Genomic DNA, 19,398 nt, shown 5'->3' with positions numbered 1-19,398 from the left:
TGGCTGACAAGCCTTTAATTACTCGGCCTATCTTTTTCTCCCTTTTTAAACAAGGGTACCACATTAGCATTCCTCCAGTCCTCCGGCACCATGCCTGAATTCAAAGAGGACTGAAAAATGATGGTCAAGGCCTCTGCTATTTCCTCTTTTGCTTTGCTCAACAGCCTGGGGACTTATCCACTTTCAAAGCTGCTAAATCCCTTAATATCTCCTCTCACTATGTTTATTTCATCCAGAATTTCACACTCCTTCCTCCTCGATAGCAGTATCTGCATCGCCCCTCTCCTTTGTGAAAAAAGTATTCATTAAGAACCATACCCACATCTTCCGCCTCCACACACAGATTACCCTCATGGTCTCTAATAGGCCCTACCCTTTCTTTAGTTACCTTTTTGCTCTTAACATATTTATTGATTTTACTTGCCAAGAATTTTTCATGCTCTCTCTTAGCATTCCCAATATCCTTTTTAATTTCACCTCTGAACTTTCTATATTCCTCCAGAGATTTGACAGTGTTTAGCCTTCGGCATATGACATCAGCTTCCCTTTATTTCTTTATCCTCTCCTGTAAGTCCCTAGACATCCAGGGGGCTCTAGAATTGTTATTCCCGCCCTTTTTCTTTCAGGGCACATGTTTGGCCTGAGCCCTCTGGATCTCCTCCTTGAATGCCTCCCACTGTTCCGACACTGATTTACCTTCGAGTACCTGTTTCCAGTCCACTGTGGCCAAATCACTTCTCAACTTAGCAAAGTTAACTTTTCCCCAATTTGGGACTTTTATTTCTGGTCTATCCTGGTCCTTTTCCATAACTACCTTGAATCTGACTGAATTATAGTCACTGGCACCCAAGTGCTCTCCCACCGATACCTCTTCCACCTTCCCTAGCTTCATTCCCCAAAACTAAATCCAGAACCGCCCCCTCCCGTGTTGGGCTTGTTACATACGGACTAAAAAAAGTTTTGAATGCATTTTAGGAATTCCACACCCTCTATACCCTTCACCTTATATTTGTCCCAATCAATATTAGGATAGTTGAAATCCCCTATTACTGCCCTATGGTTTTTGGACTCAGAAATTTGCCTATATATTAGCTCTTCTAGCTCCCTCCCACTGTTTGGGGGTCTATAATACACACCCAACAGGGTGATCGCCCCTTTTTTATTTTGCAGTTCGATCCATATGGTCTCATTTGATGATCCTTCCAACATATCCCACCTCACAGCTATAATAGTTTATTTAATCAATACCGCGACCCCCCCCTCCCCCCACCCCTTTTTACCCCCCTCTCTGTTCGGTCTAAAAATCCTGTAACCAGGAATATTGAGCTACCAAACCTACCCCTCTTTCAGCCATGTCTCTGTAATGGCTTTAATGTCATGTCATACTCCCAAGTGTCTACTTGTACTCTCAGCTCATCCACCTTATTCACTTTACTCCTTGCATTGAAGTATATACTATTTAGCACAGGAAGACCTCCTTGATTACTACTTACTAACCCATTTTTCCACTGTCTTACAGATTCACTTTCTACAGTCTTGCTTTCCAATTTCAGCTTTACTTCCCTATTGAATTTGTTCTCGGGTTCCCACTCCCCTGCCAAGCTAGTTTAAACTCTCCCCAACAGCACTAGCAAAACTCCCCGCAAGGATATTGGTCCCGGTGCTACTGAGGTGCAACCCATCGGTTTGTACAGATCACAGACCTTCCCTTTTGCTCTTTTCATCCACCCTCCCCCTTTCTGGGCCTCAACACGTCCCAAGAATCTGTTACATTTCAAACTATTGCCAGTCCTGACGAAGGGTCATCAACCTGAAACGTTAACTTGGTTTCTCTCTCCAGATGCTGCCTGACCCACTGAGATTTCCAGCATTTTCTGTTTTTATTTCAGATTCCAGCATCCACAGTATTTTGCTTTTGTACTACATTTTAGTGATCTGTGTATATTGGACCTCCATTGTTACTAGCTTTTCACCAGTTAAATAATACTCGATCTATCCTTTTTTGGTCCAATATCAATGACTTCACACTTACCTGCGTTGAAATCCATCTGCTAATCACCTAACCAGGTCAATAATTTGCCTTCAATACGATGAGATTTAATGTGGAACCTTATCTGGAAGTCCATATAAACTATATCCATCAACATTCTCCTGTCAACTACTTTAGTTACTTCCTCAAAAAATTCAATTAGGTTCATTAGCCATGACCTACCTTTTAAAAATCTATGTTGGCTCTCTCTAATCAGCTCTTCAGTCACTCTGTCCTTAATTACAGATTCTAATAACTTCCCCTCAACAGATGTCAGACTAACAGGTCTATAACTTCCTGGCTTTTCTCACTCACCTTTCTTACATAATGGAGTTACATTTGCAATTTTTCAATCTAAAGCGAGAGCACTTTGGAAGATCTGCAATTTCTTCACCAACTTTCTTTAAAACCCTGAGGTGCAAACCATCAGGTACTGGGGATTTATCAATCTTTAGTGCAATCATTTTTTTCTAATATTGTTTTTTTGCTTTTGTTAACTTTAATGAGTTCCAATCCTTGATTAATTTCTCTGGAATGTCAGGTAATTTATCCTCTTCCTCTACTGTGAAGACTGACACAAAGTAATTGTTTAACATGTCTGCCATTTCCTTATTTCCATTTGCAATATTACTCCCACCTGTGTTTAAAGGGCCCACATTACCCTTGACCAATATTCACTTAAATTTATTTTGGCCTGTGCGGCCCATTCAAAATTCCGTGCATGCGCGATTTTTCTATTTAAAAGCCAGCTCACCAGCTGCACGGAACCTTCAGAGCCCACAGCTTAAAGGGAACATTGCCCTTGACCATTGCTCCCTCTAATATTTTTGCGCACTCGTGGCTTTTCCCATGTAAAAAAAGCCAGTGAGCGCCCTGCGCGGGACCTCCAGACCATTGCACAGCTTAACGGGAACGCTGCCCTTGACGACCCTTTCTCTTCGAATACAATTAGTAAAAGCTTTGTGTATTAATCTCCATATCCCTCACAAGTTTCAGCAGAATTACTGCAATATTTTAACATGGAACAAGTTACAAGTACAGTACAGTAATAAAACTACATAACCGTCACAGTACTTAGACTGTCCAATCAGAATATTTTAGCTTCTGTAGATATTTTACACCTCTATGAAAATCCTTTACTTCCTGCAGAAAAATGCAGTTTTCCTTTTTTCTAAAAAAATAGTATTAATTAGGACATTAAAAGATGGAAGTTCTGACAAAAGGTCATCGACCTGAAACTTTAACTCTGCTTCTCTCTCCACAGATGCTAATTATTTTCAGCATTTTCTGTTTTTATTATAAAAGATGGAAGAATCCTGCAGCCTTTTAAATAAAGGCTATTGCACGAGAACACATGAATACAAGGAGGACGATCATCTCTATATTATACATTAGCTGCAAATAATTAGATTACTATTCTTTTCCATCATTTATATCACAATGGTTTTGTCTTAGGGTGTAAACAGTGTTCTCTAAATGACCCAAATATTTCTATAAACAAGACTAAAATTATCAAGCATGAACATAACTTTATGGTTGAGTCGTAATGCCCTTGGGTTAAGTAGGAACAGGCAATAAATGCTGCATAGCCTGTGTCATCACATACCAAGCAACAAATTAAAATAAATCATAAAGCAAGCTTACCCCTTTGAAGACATGTTTAATTTTTTTCCTCTTGCACTTCTAAAGAATATTAGAGTATATATACACAAATGATGACAGCTCTCTTGTTCCTTCAATAGCTATTCTTGCATTGGTCAAGGCAGGTTGTGCCTATAGGCAATTCAACTGACATGAGTCAGGCTCAACCATTTTCTCACCCAATATGTCAAACAATTTCAACCAAGGGTCATTGGCTGATTAAGTCCAGGACCCTGATGTATTTTAGCTCCTTTCCACCCAAGGGACTCTGAAACTAATGGCTGCTACCTGAGCATAGTCCAGGGATTGAATCAAGGACCTCTGTGGCCCATATAGCTCAGTATGACATAATGCGCTACCCTTACACACTGAGCTATCAAGAGATCCCAGATTTAAATCCTTCATTTGTGTATCATTCACAGAAACATTTTCAGAATCTGTCACGGAATTGTTTTAACTAAAGCTTCTTTCCTGTCTATGCCACTGTCAGTAGCTCAGAGTTTGAGGTTTTTCTCTCTTGTTCATAAAAACATCCATTTATCTTGGTTTTACATGGTTTTACAAACAGAAACAACCATTTTAGACCCAATCCACAGGGAGGCCCTTGAAAACCTCTAATGAAAAAGGCAGGGCAGCAAGCAAGATGCCACAAAATCACCTACCACCTACAATGATGGGAATGTCTCAACACATGCCGAACATAATCCATTCAAAACTCCTTAAACTGAAGTTTTACTGCAAACCAAAATGGTGGAATAGCAATTTGAATTTTGTGGAATATTATTTTTTTCAAATGCATTCCTTTATTAAATGAATAAATTGAATAAATGCCTGATACACTTAAGTGATTTAAAAGTAATACAGCTGTATTACTTTTAAAGAGAGGCAAGAGGAATAGATGCAAGAGGCAGGAACCCCCATCTTGTTTAACAAATGTTCATATTTAGCAACTCAATTAAAATAAATACGTTTTAATTAGAAATAGTGACAGTGATGTTACACAGTTCATTTATTTTATTCTCTTACCTGCTGCAAACTTGTTCCAGTTTGTTGCAAAGGCTGTGGTGTGTAACAAGGTCCTGGCATTGGTTGTGGCATTTGAAAGTTGTTCTGAGATCCAGGATTCATGATCCCTGACACTACTTGGTTCTGTGAGATCTCTGTAGGCAATCCAGCAGTGTAAGGTGTTGGAAGAGGCTGCCTGAATTGCTGTGTGGTATACTGTGCATTTGTGTTCGCAAATGTGTATGGGACAGATGTCTGAGGCTGAATGGGATATGGTTGTGATGTCATCACCGGAGGTAAAACAGAGACAGGATTCTGCGCAGGACCCATAGCTGGAGATGGTGTCACCATGGAGTAAACTGAAAAATAGAGGATTTCAAAGAAAACTTCCGGTTAAATGTTGCCACACAATATCAAACATTATTCTTGTTTTTGTTGACTTAACCGTGTTGAGATTATATATCTGCCAACATGGCAGACTTGCTGTTTATTCAAAGCCAGTTAAATGAATGAATTAACAGTTCAGCAGAGGTTTACCAATTTCATTCAAAGACCTGCATTAAAATTCATTTTACACTAAAATGGAATATATAAATAAAGTCTGTGTGTAAGGCAGCATAAAGAGTAGTTGTAGTCACTATATAGAGTCCAAATAAAGCACAATTAAATTTGAGAATACTGGCTGCTTTTCTAAACAATTTTCTTCCGTTATATTCCAATATTTAATTCCTTACAAGCAATAGGAACACCAGTAATGTGGTTCAATCAAATGCCAAGTTTGTAATACAAGGAGGATTTGGAAACCACACAAATTACTAACCAAAAATGTGTGCGTTTTTTTTAAATAGCAAATGTTATGTTAAAGAAAGGCACCAGAAGAAAGAAATCCCATGAATTGTAAGGGGCACTCTACCTGTTCTAGTATGAGGCGCACCAGCTATCTTTCGTAGTATTAACACAGAAACACACCATTCAGCCGAGCAGGTCCATGCCAGTGTTATGCTCCACACGGATCTCTAGACACCCCTCATCTGAACCCATCAATATATCCTTCTATTCCTTTCTTCCTTATGTGTTTATCTAACTTCTCCTTAAATGCAACAATGCTATTCTCCTCAGCTACTCCTTGTGGTAGCAAGTTCCACATTCTAACCACTGTCTGGGTAAAGAGGTATCTCCTGAATTCCCTACTGGGTTTAATAGTGACTATTTTATATTTATGGCTGCTAGTTCTGTTCTCGCCTGCAAGTGGAATCATCATCTCTACGTCATCTCAGTCCTAAATGGTTGATCCCTTATCCTGAGACTATGGGCTAGAAATTGCGTAGCGCCCGGTTTCAGGCGATAACTTTTCAGGGACTACAAAAGTATTGGCAGGCAAAAAAGATTTGCTGCTGCCGGGAACTTCTGCTTTAGCACTCCAAGAGGGAAGTGGAGCGCTAAATCAAGCGCCACCACTTCCCCTAGTGCACAAAAGTGAGTGAGGGGGCATTATCGGCAGAGCGCTGAGCAATGTTCAGTGCAGAGCTGCCGTCTGTACAGGCTTCTTCCCTCACTTAAAGGGAAGGGCCAATGATGGGCTGAATGAATCTTCATGCGGTCTGTGTTGGGCCAGGCACCTGAACTACATGAATAGCAGCACTAAGAAGTCTGAGAGTGTGCAGGGCTGAGCAATCATAGGGTCAAAATAAATCAGGAGGCACCAGAAATGAGAGATAAATAAATTTTGCCCCATCTGACCACCACAGTCTTTAAATATCGCTCCCCAAGCGGCCAGACTAGGTGACAATGCCTCCTGCAGCTGCTGTAGTTGACGCCCTGCGATGCTGCAGGGGGCGGAAGCGAATATTACACGCGGGGCAGCAATGGGGCACAGCACATCGGATGCCATCACAAACTACAGTGCGCAACAGAGCGAGGCGGTAAGTGTTAGCACCAGCACAAATCCGCCAGGGAAGTTTGCAGGTGTTGGTGATTTTGCCGCACCAGGACGGAAACCTCTTAACGCCCTCGCAGGCGCTAACGAGAGGTGCAAAACAGGCCAATTTATCCCCCAACGTGCCCTAGTTCTATACTCTCCAGCCGAGGGATTGAGGGTGAGGAAGAAGTGTCTCAAACAAGCGTACTATGCTTAAACAAAGGGGACTACAGTGGGATGAGGGCAGAGTTGGCTAAAGTAGACTGGAAACACAGACTAAACGGTGGCACAATTGAGGAACAATGGAGGACTTTTAAGGAGCTCTTTCATAGTGCTCAACAAAAATATATTCCAGTGAAAAAGGGCGGTAAGAGAAGAGATAACCAGCCGTGGATAACCAAGGAAATAAAGGAAAGTATCAAATTAAAAAACAATGCGTATAAGGTGGCCAAGGTTAGTGAGAAACTAGAAGATTGGGAAAATTTTAAACGACAGCAAAGAATGACTAAGAAAGCAATAAAGAAAGGAAAGATAGATTACAAAGGTAAACTTGCGCAAAACATAAAAACAGATAGTAAAAGCTTTTACCGATATATAAAACGGAAAAGAGTGACTAAAGTAAATGTTGGTCCTTTAGAAGATGAGATGGGGGATTTAGTAATGGGAAATGTGGAAATGGCCGAGACCTTAAACAATTATTTTGCTTCGGTCTTCACAAAAACCATGCCAAAAATTGCTGGTCACGGAATGTGGGAAGGGAGGACCTTGAGACAATCACTAGGGAGGTAGTGCTGGACAGGCTAATAGGACTCAAGGTAGACAAGTCCCCTGGTCCTGATGAAATGCATCCCAGGGTATTAAAAGAGATGGCGGAAGTTATAGCAGATGCATTAGTTATAATCTACCAAAATACTCTGGACTCTGGAGAGGTACCAGCGGATTGGAAAGCAGCTAATGTAACACCTCTGTTTAAAAAAGGGGGCAGACAAAAGGCAGGTAACTATAGGCCGGTTAGTTAAACATCTGTAGTGGGTAAAATGCTTGAAGCTATCATTAAGGAAGAAATAGCGGGACATCTAGATAGGAATAGTGCAATCAAGCAGACGCAACATGGATTCATGAAGGGGAAATCATGTTTAACTAACATACTGGAATTCTTTGAGGATATAACGAGCATGGTGGATATAGGTGTACCGATGGATGTGGTGTATTTAGATTTCCAAAAGGCATTCGATAAGATGCCACACAAAAGGTTACTGCAGAAGATAAAGGTACGCGGAGTCAGAGGAAATGTATTAGCATGGATCGAGAATTGGCTGGCTAACAGAAAGCATAGTCGGAATAAATGGGTCCTTTTCAGGTTGGAAATCGGTGGTTAGTGGTGTGCTACAGGGATCGGTGCTGGGACCACAACTGTTTACAATATACATAGATGACCTGGAAGAGGGGACAGAGTGTAGTGTAACAAAATTTGCAGATGACACAAAGATTAGTGGGAAAGCGGGTTGTGTAGAGGACACAGAGAGGCTGCAAAGAGATTTAGATAGGTTCAGCGAATGGGCTAAGGTTTGGCAGATGGAATACAATGTCGGAAAATGTGAGGTCATCAACCTTGGAAAAAAAACAGTAAAAGGGAATATTATTATGGGGAGAAATTACAACATGCTGCGGTGCAGAGGGACCTGGGGATTCTTGTGCATGAATCCCAAAAAGTTAGTTTGCAGGTGCAGCAGGTAATCAGGAAGGCGAATGGAATGTTGGCCTTCATTGCGAGAGGGATGGAGTACAAAAGCAGGGAGGTCCTGCTGCAACTGTACAGGGTATTGGTGAGGCCGCACCTGGAGTACTGCGTGCAGTTTTGGTCACCTTACTTAAGGAAGGATATACTAGCTTTGGAGGAGGTACAGAGACGATTCACTAGGCTGATTTCGGAGATGTGGGGGTTACCTTACGATGATAGATTGAGTAGACTGGGTCTTTACTCGTTGGAGTTCAGAAGGATGAGGGGTGATCTTATAGAAACATTTAAAATCATGAAAGGGATAGTCAAGATCGAGGCAGAGAGGTTGTTTCCACTGGTCGGGGAGACTAGAACTAGGGGGCACAGCCTCAAAATATGGGGGGAGCCAATTTAAAACCGAGTTGAGAAAGTATTTCTTCTCCCAGAGGGTTGTGAATCTGTGGAATTCTCTGCCCAAGGAAGCAGTTGAGGCTAGCTCATTGAATGTATTCAAATCACAGATAGATAGATTTTTAACCAATAAGGGAATTAAGGGTTATGGGGAACGGGTGGGTAAGTGGAGCTGAGTCCACGGCCAGATCAGCCATGATCTTTTTGAATGGTGGAGCAGGCTCGAGGGGCTAGATGGCCTACTTCTGTTCCTAATTCTTATGTTCTATGTTCTTATAGCCTCTCAGCATCTGCAGCACTCTACCAGTTACAATCTGCCAATCTGAATATGTTGAGTTTATTCCTACTATCTATTTTCTGTCCATTAACCAATCCTCAATCCATGTTAATATAATATCCCCAATCCCATGAACCATAGTCTTGTATAACAACCTCGTGTGGCACCTTATCAAACGTCTTTTGAACACTGGTTCCACTCCTTATCCATCCTGCTAGTTACAGCTCTTTTAAAGCTCTAGGATGTAGGCCATCACATCCAGGGGATTTGTCGGCTTTTAGCACCATTAATTTCTCCATTAGTTTTTCTTTACTAATAATAATTACTTCAAGTTCCTCACTCTGGTTAGACCCTTGCTTCCTCACTATTTTTAGTATGCTTTTAGTGTCTTCCACTGTGAATACAGATACAAAATATTTGTTTAAAGTCTCTGCCATTTCCTTATTCCGCATTATAATTTCTTCTTTCTCTGCTAAAATATAAAATTATAGCACTCCACTAGTTACAACCTGCCAAAATATAAAAACAGATAGCAAAAGTTTCTATAGGTATATAAAACGGAAAAGAGTGGCTAAAGTAAATGTTAGTCCCTTAGAGGACGAGACCGGGAAATTAGTAATGGGGAACGTGGAGATGGCAAAAACTCTGAACAAATATTTTGTATCAGTCTTTACGGTAGAAGACACTAACAATATCCCAACAGTGGATAGTCAAGGGGCTATTGGGGGGGGGGGGGGGGGGGAAACTTAACACAATCACTAAGGAGGTGCTACTCAGTAAGATAACGGGACTAAAGGCAGATAAACCTCCTGGACCTGATGACTTGCATCCGAGGGTCTTAGAAGTAGCAGCAGGGATAGTGGTTGCATAGGTTGTAATTTACCAACATTCCCTGGATTCTGGGGAGGTCCCAGCAGATTGGAAAAGTGCAAATGTAACACCCCTATTTAAAAAAAGAGGCAGACAAAAAGCAGGAAACTATAGACTAGTTAGCCTAACATCTGTGGTTGGGAAATTGTTGAAGTCCATTATTAAAGAAGCAGTAGCAGGATATTTGGAAAAGTCATGTTTGACAAATTTGCTGGAATTCTTGGATATAACGAACAGGGTAGATAAAGGGGAACCAGTGGATGTGGTGTATTTGGACTTCCAGAAGGCATGTGACAAGGTGCCACATAAAAGGTTACTGCACAAGATAAAAGTTCACGGGGTTGGGGGTAGTATATTAGCAGGGATAGATGATTGGCTAGCTAACAGAAAACATTGTGAGGATAAATGGTTCATTCTCAGGTTGGCAATCAGTAATTAGTGGGGTGCCGCAGGGATCAGTGCTGGGAGCCCAACTATTTATAATCTATATTAACGACTTGGAAGAAGGGACCGAGTGTAATGTAGCTAAGTTTGCTGACGATACAAAAATGGGAGGAAAAGCAATGTGTGAGGAGGACACACAAAATCTGCAAAAGGACATAGACAGGCTAAGTGAGTGGGCAAAAATTTGGCAGATGAAGTATAATGTAGGAAAGTGTGAGCTCATGCACTTTGGCAGAAAAAAATCAGAGCAAGTTATTATTTAAATGGAGAAAGATTGCAAAGTGCTGCAGTTCAGCGGGACCTGGGGGTACTTGTGCATGAAGCACAAAAGGTTAGTATGCAGGTACAGCAAGTGATCAGGAAGGCCAATGGAATCTTAGCCTTTATTGCAAAGGGGCTGGCGTATAAAAGCAGGGAAGTCTTTCTACAATTATGCAAGATATTGGTGAGGCCACACCTGGAATACTGCGTGCAGTTTTGGTTTCCATATTTACGAAAGGAAATACTTGCTTTGGAGGCAGTTCAGTGAAGGTTCACCTACACCGGCACCTATTTTTTATGTTTCTATGCCCATCTCATTACACAATACAAGATCTAAAGTAGCCTGTTCCCTGGTTGGTTCCTTGAAATATTGTTCTTGGAAACTGTCTCGAATGCATTCCATGTACTCGTCCTCCAGACTACCGTTGCCAATTTGATTTGCCCAGTCTATTAAAGTCCCCCATGATTGTTGTATTACCTTTGTTACAAGCTCCTATTATTTGTTGATTAATATGCTTTCCAATGGTATAGCTACTATTTGGAGGCCTATAAACCACTCCTACCAATATTTTATGCTACTCATTATTTCTTATCTCCACCCATACTGATTCTATTTCCTGATCCTCTGAGCCAAGATCCTTTCTACTGTCCTTATGTCATTCTTTATCAGGGTTACCATCCTCCCATTTCTATTCTGACAAGTCTTCTAATCGTCAAGTACCCTGGAATATTTAGTTCCTTACCTTGGTCGCCTTGCAACCACGTCTCTGAAATGGTTATTAGATCAAAGCCATTTACCTCTATTTCTGCCACTAATTCATCTAACTTGTAACGAATGCTTCAGGCATTCAGATAAAGAGCCTTTAATTTTAACCGTTTACCATTATTCCCTGCTTTCACCTTATTCACTGATGCACAATTACCGTCTGTTTACATTGTTCATCTTTACTCAAATTGCTACATTGCTCCATTGGCTTAACTCTTTTCTTCAGATTACTAAATTTCCCCTGACCTGACCCCTCGCCACTTTTAAAAACAATTTAAAGGCCTATCTACAGCCCTAGTTATTTGATTCGCCAGGACACTGGTCTCAGCCAGTGAAGCCCATCCCAACAGAACAGCATAATTTTTCCCCAGTACTGGTGCCAGTGGCCCATGAATCAAAACCTCTTCCTCCAACACCACCTTATGAGCCATGCATTTAACTCCCTGATCTGCTTGTCCCTATGCCAATTTGCGCATGAGGGAGAAAGGAATAGTTTGTTATGCTAATAGGCCGAGATGAAGTGGGTGGGAGGAGGCTCGTGTGGAGCATAAACACCGGCACATACCTGTTAGGTTGAATGGCCTGTTTCTGTGTCGTAAAAGTCTGCTAGTTTCCTTCGTAAATACTGATGCAAAGTAATGATTTAATATTCTTGCCACTTCCCCGTCATTACCTGAGTTTGTGTGTATCCCTTAGTGGCCCTATCCCTATCCTGATTTTTCTTGTGTTAATTATGTGTCTGTAGAATACTTCACTATTTCTTTTTATATTCATTGATAATCTAATGATGTAGTTCCTCTTTGCCTTCCTAATTGGTGTATTTACTTCTTTCTTAACCGTTTCATATTCCCTTTAGTCATCCTCTACCTTGTTGCCTATGTACTTATTGTATGCCTTTTTCTTTAGTTTAAATTTTTACCTTATTTCTTTATTCATGGTATATTATTACTGGCTAGTTTTAGTGGGATATTAGCTTTCTGGTGGGATATATTTCTCCTGGACTCTACTGACCACTGTTTTAAATATTTCCCACTGTTGTTCTATTTCTTGGTTTGTCAGTAAATGTTTCCTGTTTATTTTCCCTAGTTCCATTCTCATCCCCTTCAATTAGCTTTTTTCCCCAATTTATTACTGTTATATATGTAAACTTGTATTTACCTTGTACAGCCACCAGAGGGCTCATCCCCTGGAGTCCCAAGGGATCCCATAATCCCTTGGGAGCACAGGTACTTAAGGAGGCCTCACCGGCTGGAGAGGCACTCTCGAGACCTGCAATAAAAGACTACGGTCACACTTTATTTTGAGCTCACAGTATCCAGTCAGACTCTTTCTTCATAATTAACAATTACTTTGGTCTTTGTCTTACTTATGACTTTCTCTATCTCAAATCCTATTATTTTGTGATCGCTATTACCTAGATGTTCCCCCAATGCTTACTTTGTATAAAAACATAAGAAATAGGAATAGGAGTAGGCTAAACAGTCCCTCGAGCCTGCTCCGCCATTCAATAAGATCATGGTTGATCTGATCATTGTCTCAGCTCCACTTCCCTGCCCGCTCCCCATAACCCCTTATCGTTTCAGAAACTGTCCATTTCTGTCTTAAATTTATTCAATGTCCCAGCTTCCACTGCTCGATGAGGCAGCGAATTCCACAGATTTAAAACCCTCTGAAAAGAAATTTCTCCCCATCTCAGTTTTAAATGGGCGGCCTCTTATTCTAAGATCATGCCCTCTAGTTCTAGTCTCCCCCAACCATGGACACATTCTCTCTGCATCCACCTTGTCAAGCCCCCTCATAATCTTATACGTTTCGATAAGAGCACCTCTCATTCTTCTGAATTCCAATGAGTAGAGGCTCAACCTACTCAACCTTTCCTCATAAGTCAACCCCCTCAGCTCCAGAATCAACCTAGTGAACCTTCTCTGAACTGCCTCCAAAGCAAGTATATCCTTTCATAAATATGGAAACCAAAACTGCACGCAGTATTCCAGGTGTGGCCTCACCAATACCCTGTATAGCTGCAGCAAGACTTCCCTGCGGTTTTACTCCATCTCCTTTGCAATAAAGGCCAAGATTCCATTGGCCTTCCTGATCCCTTGCTGTACCTGCATACTATCCTTTTGTGTTTCATGCACAAGTACCCCCAGGTCCCACTGTACTGCAGCACTTTGCAATCTTTCTTCATTTAAATAATAACTTGCTCTTTGATTTTTTTCTGGAACGTGTATGACCTCACACTTTCCAACATTATACTCCATCTGCCAATTTTTTGCCCACTCACTTAGCCTATGTCCTTTTGCAGAATTTGTGTGTCCTCACATATTGCTTTTCCTCCCATCAGCAAACTTGGCTACGTTACACTCAGTCCCTTCTTCCAAGTCGTTAATATAGATTGTAAATAGTTGGGATTCCAGCACCTATCCCTGCGTCACCCCACTAGTTACTGGCTGCCAACTAGAGAATAAACCATTTACACTGACTCTCTGTTCTCTGTTAGTTAGCCAATCCTCTATCCACGTTAATATATTAACCCCGTGAACTTTTATCTTGTGCAGTAACCTTTTATGTGGCACCTTGTCAAATGCCTTCTGGAAGTCCAAATACAACACATCCACTGGTTCCCCTTTATCCACCCTGTTCGTTACATCCTCAAATAGCTCCAACAAATTTGTTAAACATGACTTCCCCTTCATAAATCCATGCTGACTCTGCCTGACTGAACTTTGCTTTTCCAAATGTCCTGCTACTGCTTCTTTAATAATGGACTCCAACATTTTCCCAACCACAGATGTTAGGCTAACTGGTCTATAGTTTCCTGCTTTTTGTCTGCCTCCATTTTTAAATAGGGGTGTTACATTTGCAGTTTTCCAATCTGCTGGGACCGCCCCAGCATCCAGGGAATTTTGGTAAATTGCAACCAATGCATCCACAATCCCTGCCGCTAGTTCTCTTAAGACCCTAGGATGCAAGCCATCGGGTCCAAGGGATTTATCTGCCTTTAGTCCCTTTATCTTACTGAGTACCACCTCCTTAGTGATTGTGATAAGTTCCTCCTCCACCCCCCCCCCCCCCCCATGACTATCCACTGTTGGAATATTGTTAGTGTCCTCTACCGTAAAGACTGATACAAAATATTTGTTCAGAGTTTCTGCCATCTCCATGTTCCCCATTACTAATTTCCCGGTCCCATTCTTTAAGGGACCAACATTTACTTTAGCCGCTCTTTTCCTTTTTATATACCTATTAGAAACCCTTGTTATCTGTTTTGATATTTTGTGCTAGTTTACTTTCATAGTCTATCTTCTCTTTCTTAATCTTTTTTTGTCATTCTTTGCTGGCTTTTAAAAGCTTCCCAGTCTTCTGACTTTCCACTTGTTTTGGGCACTTTGTATGCCCTTTGTTTTTAATTGGATACCATCCTTTATTTCTTTAGTTAACCATGAATGGCTCTCTTTTCCTCTTACACCCTTATCTCCTCACACTGGAATATATTTTTCTTGAGGGTTGTGAAATATCTCCTTAAAATGTACACCACTGTTCATCAACCGTCTTACACTTTAATCTATTTACCCAGTCCACTTTACCCAACTCTGCCCTCACACTTTCATAGTCTCCTTTATTTAAGCTTAGTACGCTGGTTAGCGATCCAACTTTCTCACCCTCCATCTTAATTTGAAACTCAATCATGCTATGATCACTCACTCCAAGGGGATCCTTTACTAGGAGATTGTTTATTAATCCTGTCTCATTACACAAGACCTGATCCAAGATAGCCTGCTCCCTGGTTGGTTCCGTTACATACTGCTCAAGGAACCCGTTCCTTATGCACTCTATGAACTCCTCCTCAAGGCTACCCAGACCAATTTGATTTGTCCAATCAATACGGAGGTTAAAATCACCCATAATTATTGCTGTTCCCTTTTGTACAAGCCCCCACTATTTCCTGGTTTATGCTCCGACCAACAGAGTTGCTACTATTAGCGGGCCTATAAGACTACGCCCACCAGTGACTTTTTCCCCTTATTATTCCTTATCTTCACCCGAACTGTTTCAACATCCTGATCATTTGAGCCAATATCGTTTCTCACTATTGCAGTGATTCCATCCTTTATCAATAGAGCTACCCCACCTCCTTTTCCTTTCTGTCTGTTCTTCCGGATTGTCAAATACCCCTGAATATTTAATTCCCAGTCCTGGTCACCTTGCAACCACGTTTCTCTAATGGTCATCAGATCATACTCATTTGTCTCAATTTGTGCCATCAACTCAACTGTTTTGTTACAAATGCTACGTGCATTTAGACAAAGTGCCTTTAAATTTGTATACAGTGGTAGTACATGTAAAACATAGGCCCAGATTTTACAGGGCCCAAGTGCCCTGCAAGTTTCAGGTTTCCTCATGTGCTGCGCATACGCGAAAATGGCTTTATGAAAGGGATATCACATTTGACAAATTTGCTGGAGTTCTTTGAGGATCTAACGAGCAGGGTGGTTAAGGGGGAACCAGTGGATGTGGTGTATTTGGATTTCCAGAAGGCATTCGGTGAGGTGCCACATAAGAGGTTACTGCACAAGATAAAAGCTCACAGGGTTAGGGGTAATATATTTGCATGGATAGAGGATTGGCTAACTAACAGAAAACAGAGAGTCGGGATAAATGGGTCATTTAACGGTTGGCAAACAGTGACCAGTGGGGTACCACGGGGATCGGTGCTGGGTCCTCAACTATTTACAATCTATTTTAATGATTTAGAAAAAGGGATCGAGTGTATTGTAGCCAAGTTTGCTGATGAAACAAATATGGGTGGGAAAGCAAATTGTGAGGAGGGAACAAAAAATCTGCAAAGGGATATAGACAGGCTAAGTGAGTGGGCAAAAATTTGGCAGATGGCATATAATGTGGGAAAATGTGAGGTTATCCACTTTGCCAGAAAAAAATAGAAAAGCATATTATAATTTAAATGGAGAAAAATTGCAAAGTGCTGCAGCACAGAGGGACCTGGGGGGTCCTTGTGCATGAAACACAAAAAGTTAATGTGCAGGTATAGAAAGTAATCAGGAAGGCAAATGGAATGTTGGCCTTTATTGCAAAGGGGATAGTGTATAAAAGCAGAGAAGTCCTGGTGAGGACACACAGAGTACTGTGTACAGATTTGATCTCCATATTTAAGGAAGGATATACTTGCATTGGAGACCATTCAGAGAAGGTTCACTGGGTTGATTCCGGAAATGAGGGGGTTGACTTATGAAGATAGGTTGAACCTATACACATTGAAGTTCAGAAGAATGAGAGGTAATCTTATTGAAACATGTAAGATAATGAGGGGACTGGAGAAGGAGGATGCAGAGAGGAAATTTCCACATAGGGGAAACTAAAACTAGGGGACATAGTCTCAGGATAAGGGGGCCGCCCATTTAAAACTGAGATGAGGAGGAATTTCTTCTCTGAGGGTTGTAAATCTATGGAATTCTCTGCTCCAGAGAGCTGTGGAGGCTGGGTCACTAAATATATTTAAGGCGGAGATAGACAAATTTTTGAGCGATAAGGGAGTAAAGGGTTATGGGGTGCGGACAGGAAAGTGGAGCTGAGTCCATGATCAGATCAGCCATGATCTTATCAGATGGCAGAGCAGACTCGAGAGGCCAAATGGCCTACTCCTATTTCTTATGTTCTTATGAACTTGCAATCTGTCTGGTTTCAGCTTGACAGATCATCCACATGCGCAGGAAATGGACATTCGTTGGCAGAGAGTTGGGCTCTTTGCCCAACTACTGCCCACGAAATCCTTATGCAGGCATAGGGCCTTCTTTTATCAGCATAAGGGTGAAAATAAATATTAAATAATTTTTTTTTTTTTAAATGATTTAAACATTCAAAAATTATTAAAATTAGCTTAGGTTATTTTTGGCTCCTCTAAAATGTTTACATTTTAAATGTATTTTTCAAAAAATTGAATTTTTGTTTTAAATGTTTAATTAAAGTGAATTGATATTCATTTTAAATATGTGGTGATTTATTTTTATTTCGGTTCTATGGAGTGTTTTTTTAATGCAAATGTAATCCCCATAAGCAAAATGAGAATCCCCCTTTATGATTGGTTGGGCCGGTCCATGTGATCTCAGGGACGCTTGTGAATCTCTTGTGTCCCTGGGATACGTGGGCCATTGCGCAGGCATACACCTGCAGGCCCAAGACTGCAGGAGTCCGAAGACATGGAAGCCTCCGACTGCAATTTCAGGTCCATTTTGTTTTAATGTGTCAAAGTTCACACCACCCCAGAAGAATACCTGATGGTGGGCCCATTCCTGTTGTAATCTGGCTTTGGTATCTAGAATACTCTGCATATACCTTAAAAAAAACAGGAAAAAAAGGACAATATTCATAAACGTGAGCATTATATAATTATTCCAGTTTGTAAACTAATATCTGGTTCTAACATCAGAACATACATCTTATCCTCTGACATCATGCATTCATCACTGTTAATTGCAAACACCTCCAGCTAGAGTATAACCCATTCACAACGCAGCATTATATCAACATCTCTAAAATTCCCTATCTATTAAGAGTGGCTTCATCAACTTCTTCCAGCTTAAGTAGTCAACCCAGGCACCCTATGGTCCAGGTCATAATACAGGTGTTTTTTGTGTGCTTACGGAGTGTTTGAACATACAATCATATTTTATTGGAATGTCAAGTGTTAATACGATGCTGTTTTATTTAAATAGTATAAAAGTCAATCAATATTATAGTAAACTGTAATTTAAAAGTGAATATCAGATGAGACACAAACTGAAATTTTGCCGATGGATCCTCTTGTTTTTACATAATTTAAAATTTCATTGTTAACCACATTCAAAATGAAAATTACACCTTCATTAAAAGTCAATATTCACTCAGTGAAAAGATGAATTAATATTAAACAACAACATGCATTTATGTAGTGTCTTTAACACAGAAAATCATCCCATGGCACTTTACAGAGATGCAAGTGAAAAAAACAGAAGCCAAGCAAAAAAAACCCCAGAAATATTAGAAGAGGTCTCCGATCTCTCTCTGACTGATCTTACTCGCTATACCGGGTTGACGGGTGTGACTGCCTGTTCGCCGAGATTTTTGGAATGAACCTCCTGCACGTGCAAACTTGATCAAAGAGGTTGGTTTTAACGAGGATCTTAAAGGAGAGGGAAGTAGAAAGACGAAGAATTTAGAGGAGGAATTCCAGAGCATTAGACCAAAGTGACCGAAAGCAAAACTGCCAATGATGGGGGCAAGGGGTGCACAATAAATCATAAGTCAGAAGGACAGAGCTCGGGGAGGGGAGAAAGAGATTTGCAGCACTGGAGAATGTCAGAGAACGGAATGGATGGGGCCATGAAAGAATTTAAATGCAAAGATGAGAATTTCAAATTTGAGACTTTGGGGGACCGGTAGCCAATGGATGTCCCATTAACTACACAGCAAAAAGTATTTCATTCGCTGCAAGGTGTTTTGTGACGCCCCGAGGTCATGAAAGGTGTTATATATAATTGCTAAATCTTTCTTTTTTTTACATATTCTACATGCAAGATTGTAGAATACATGCAAGATTGTAGAATGCATCCCGTTTATGATCAAATCCAGCTTATAATAATTTAACGTTTGTAGCACTATTTCCATTAACTTTAATATAACTTATAAAATCCCATTTAAAACTAATTTAGCTGGTTTCAGTCAAGTATTATTGCTTCAAGCTTCTTTATAGTTTCTCCAACTCTCCTTAACTGATTAGACTCAGTTCATTACCATGGCAAGAGTCTGGCATTGCTAGCTTGTTCCACACCTTGGATATCAAAACAAAATAGATGAATAATGAATGCTCCAAGACTCCTTACTAGATCTCTCCTCAGCACCATCAAACTGGCCTGAAACTGGATTGTGTAAAGTACTCGGAGCCAATTTGACTGCAGAGTGTAATATTTTTTTCTCCAACCTTCTTTCTCACTTTACCCCGAAAGCAATGACATACAAGGGAATAAGCTCCACAGATAGTAGTAGTTTTCCGATAACTCTC

General features: G+C 40.8%; 1 protein-coding gene across 2 annotated transcripts in view; it reads right to left on the bottom strand.

Annotated features, from left to right (window-relative positions):
- The window catches only part of khdc4 (KH domain containing 4, pre-mRNA splicing factor), a 62,536-nt gene that overhangs the window by 19,897 nt on the left and 23,241 nt on the right, over nt 1-19,398 (bottom strand). Inside the window, exons 9-11 of one of the 2 annotated variants that reach the window (XM_070879951.1) lie at nt 17,633-17,693; nt 12,501-12,611; nt 4,697-5,034 (exon numbers count right to left, since the gene is read on the bottom strand). In XM_070879951.1, coding sequence (XP_070736052.1) covers nt 4,697-5,034; nt 12,501-12,611; nt 17,633-17,693 — 510 coding nt within the window. The remainder of the gene's footprint in view (nt 1-4,696; nt 5,035-12,500; nt 12,612-17,632; nt 17,694-19,398) is intronic. The other variant, XM_070879958.1, reaches the window with a different exon arrangement.

The sequence above is a fragment of the Pristiophorus japonicus genome, chromosome 1, assembly GCF_044704955.1.
Source record: "Pristiophorus japonicus isolate sPriJap1 chromosome 1, sPriJap1.hap1, whole genome shotgun sequence".
Classification (NCBI taxonomy): Eukaryota; Metazoa; Chordata; class Chondrichthyes; family Pristiophoridae; genus Pristiophorus; species Pristiophorus japonicus.
This window is presented reverse-complemented; position numbering and strand designations above follow the sequence as displayed.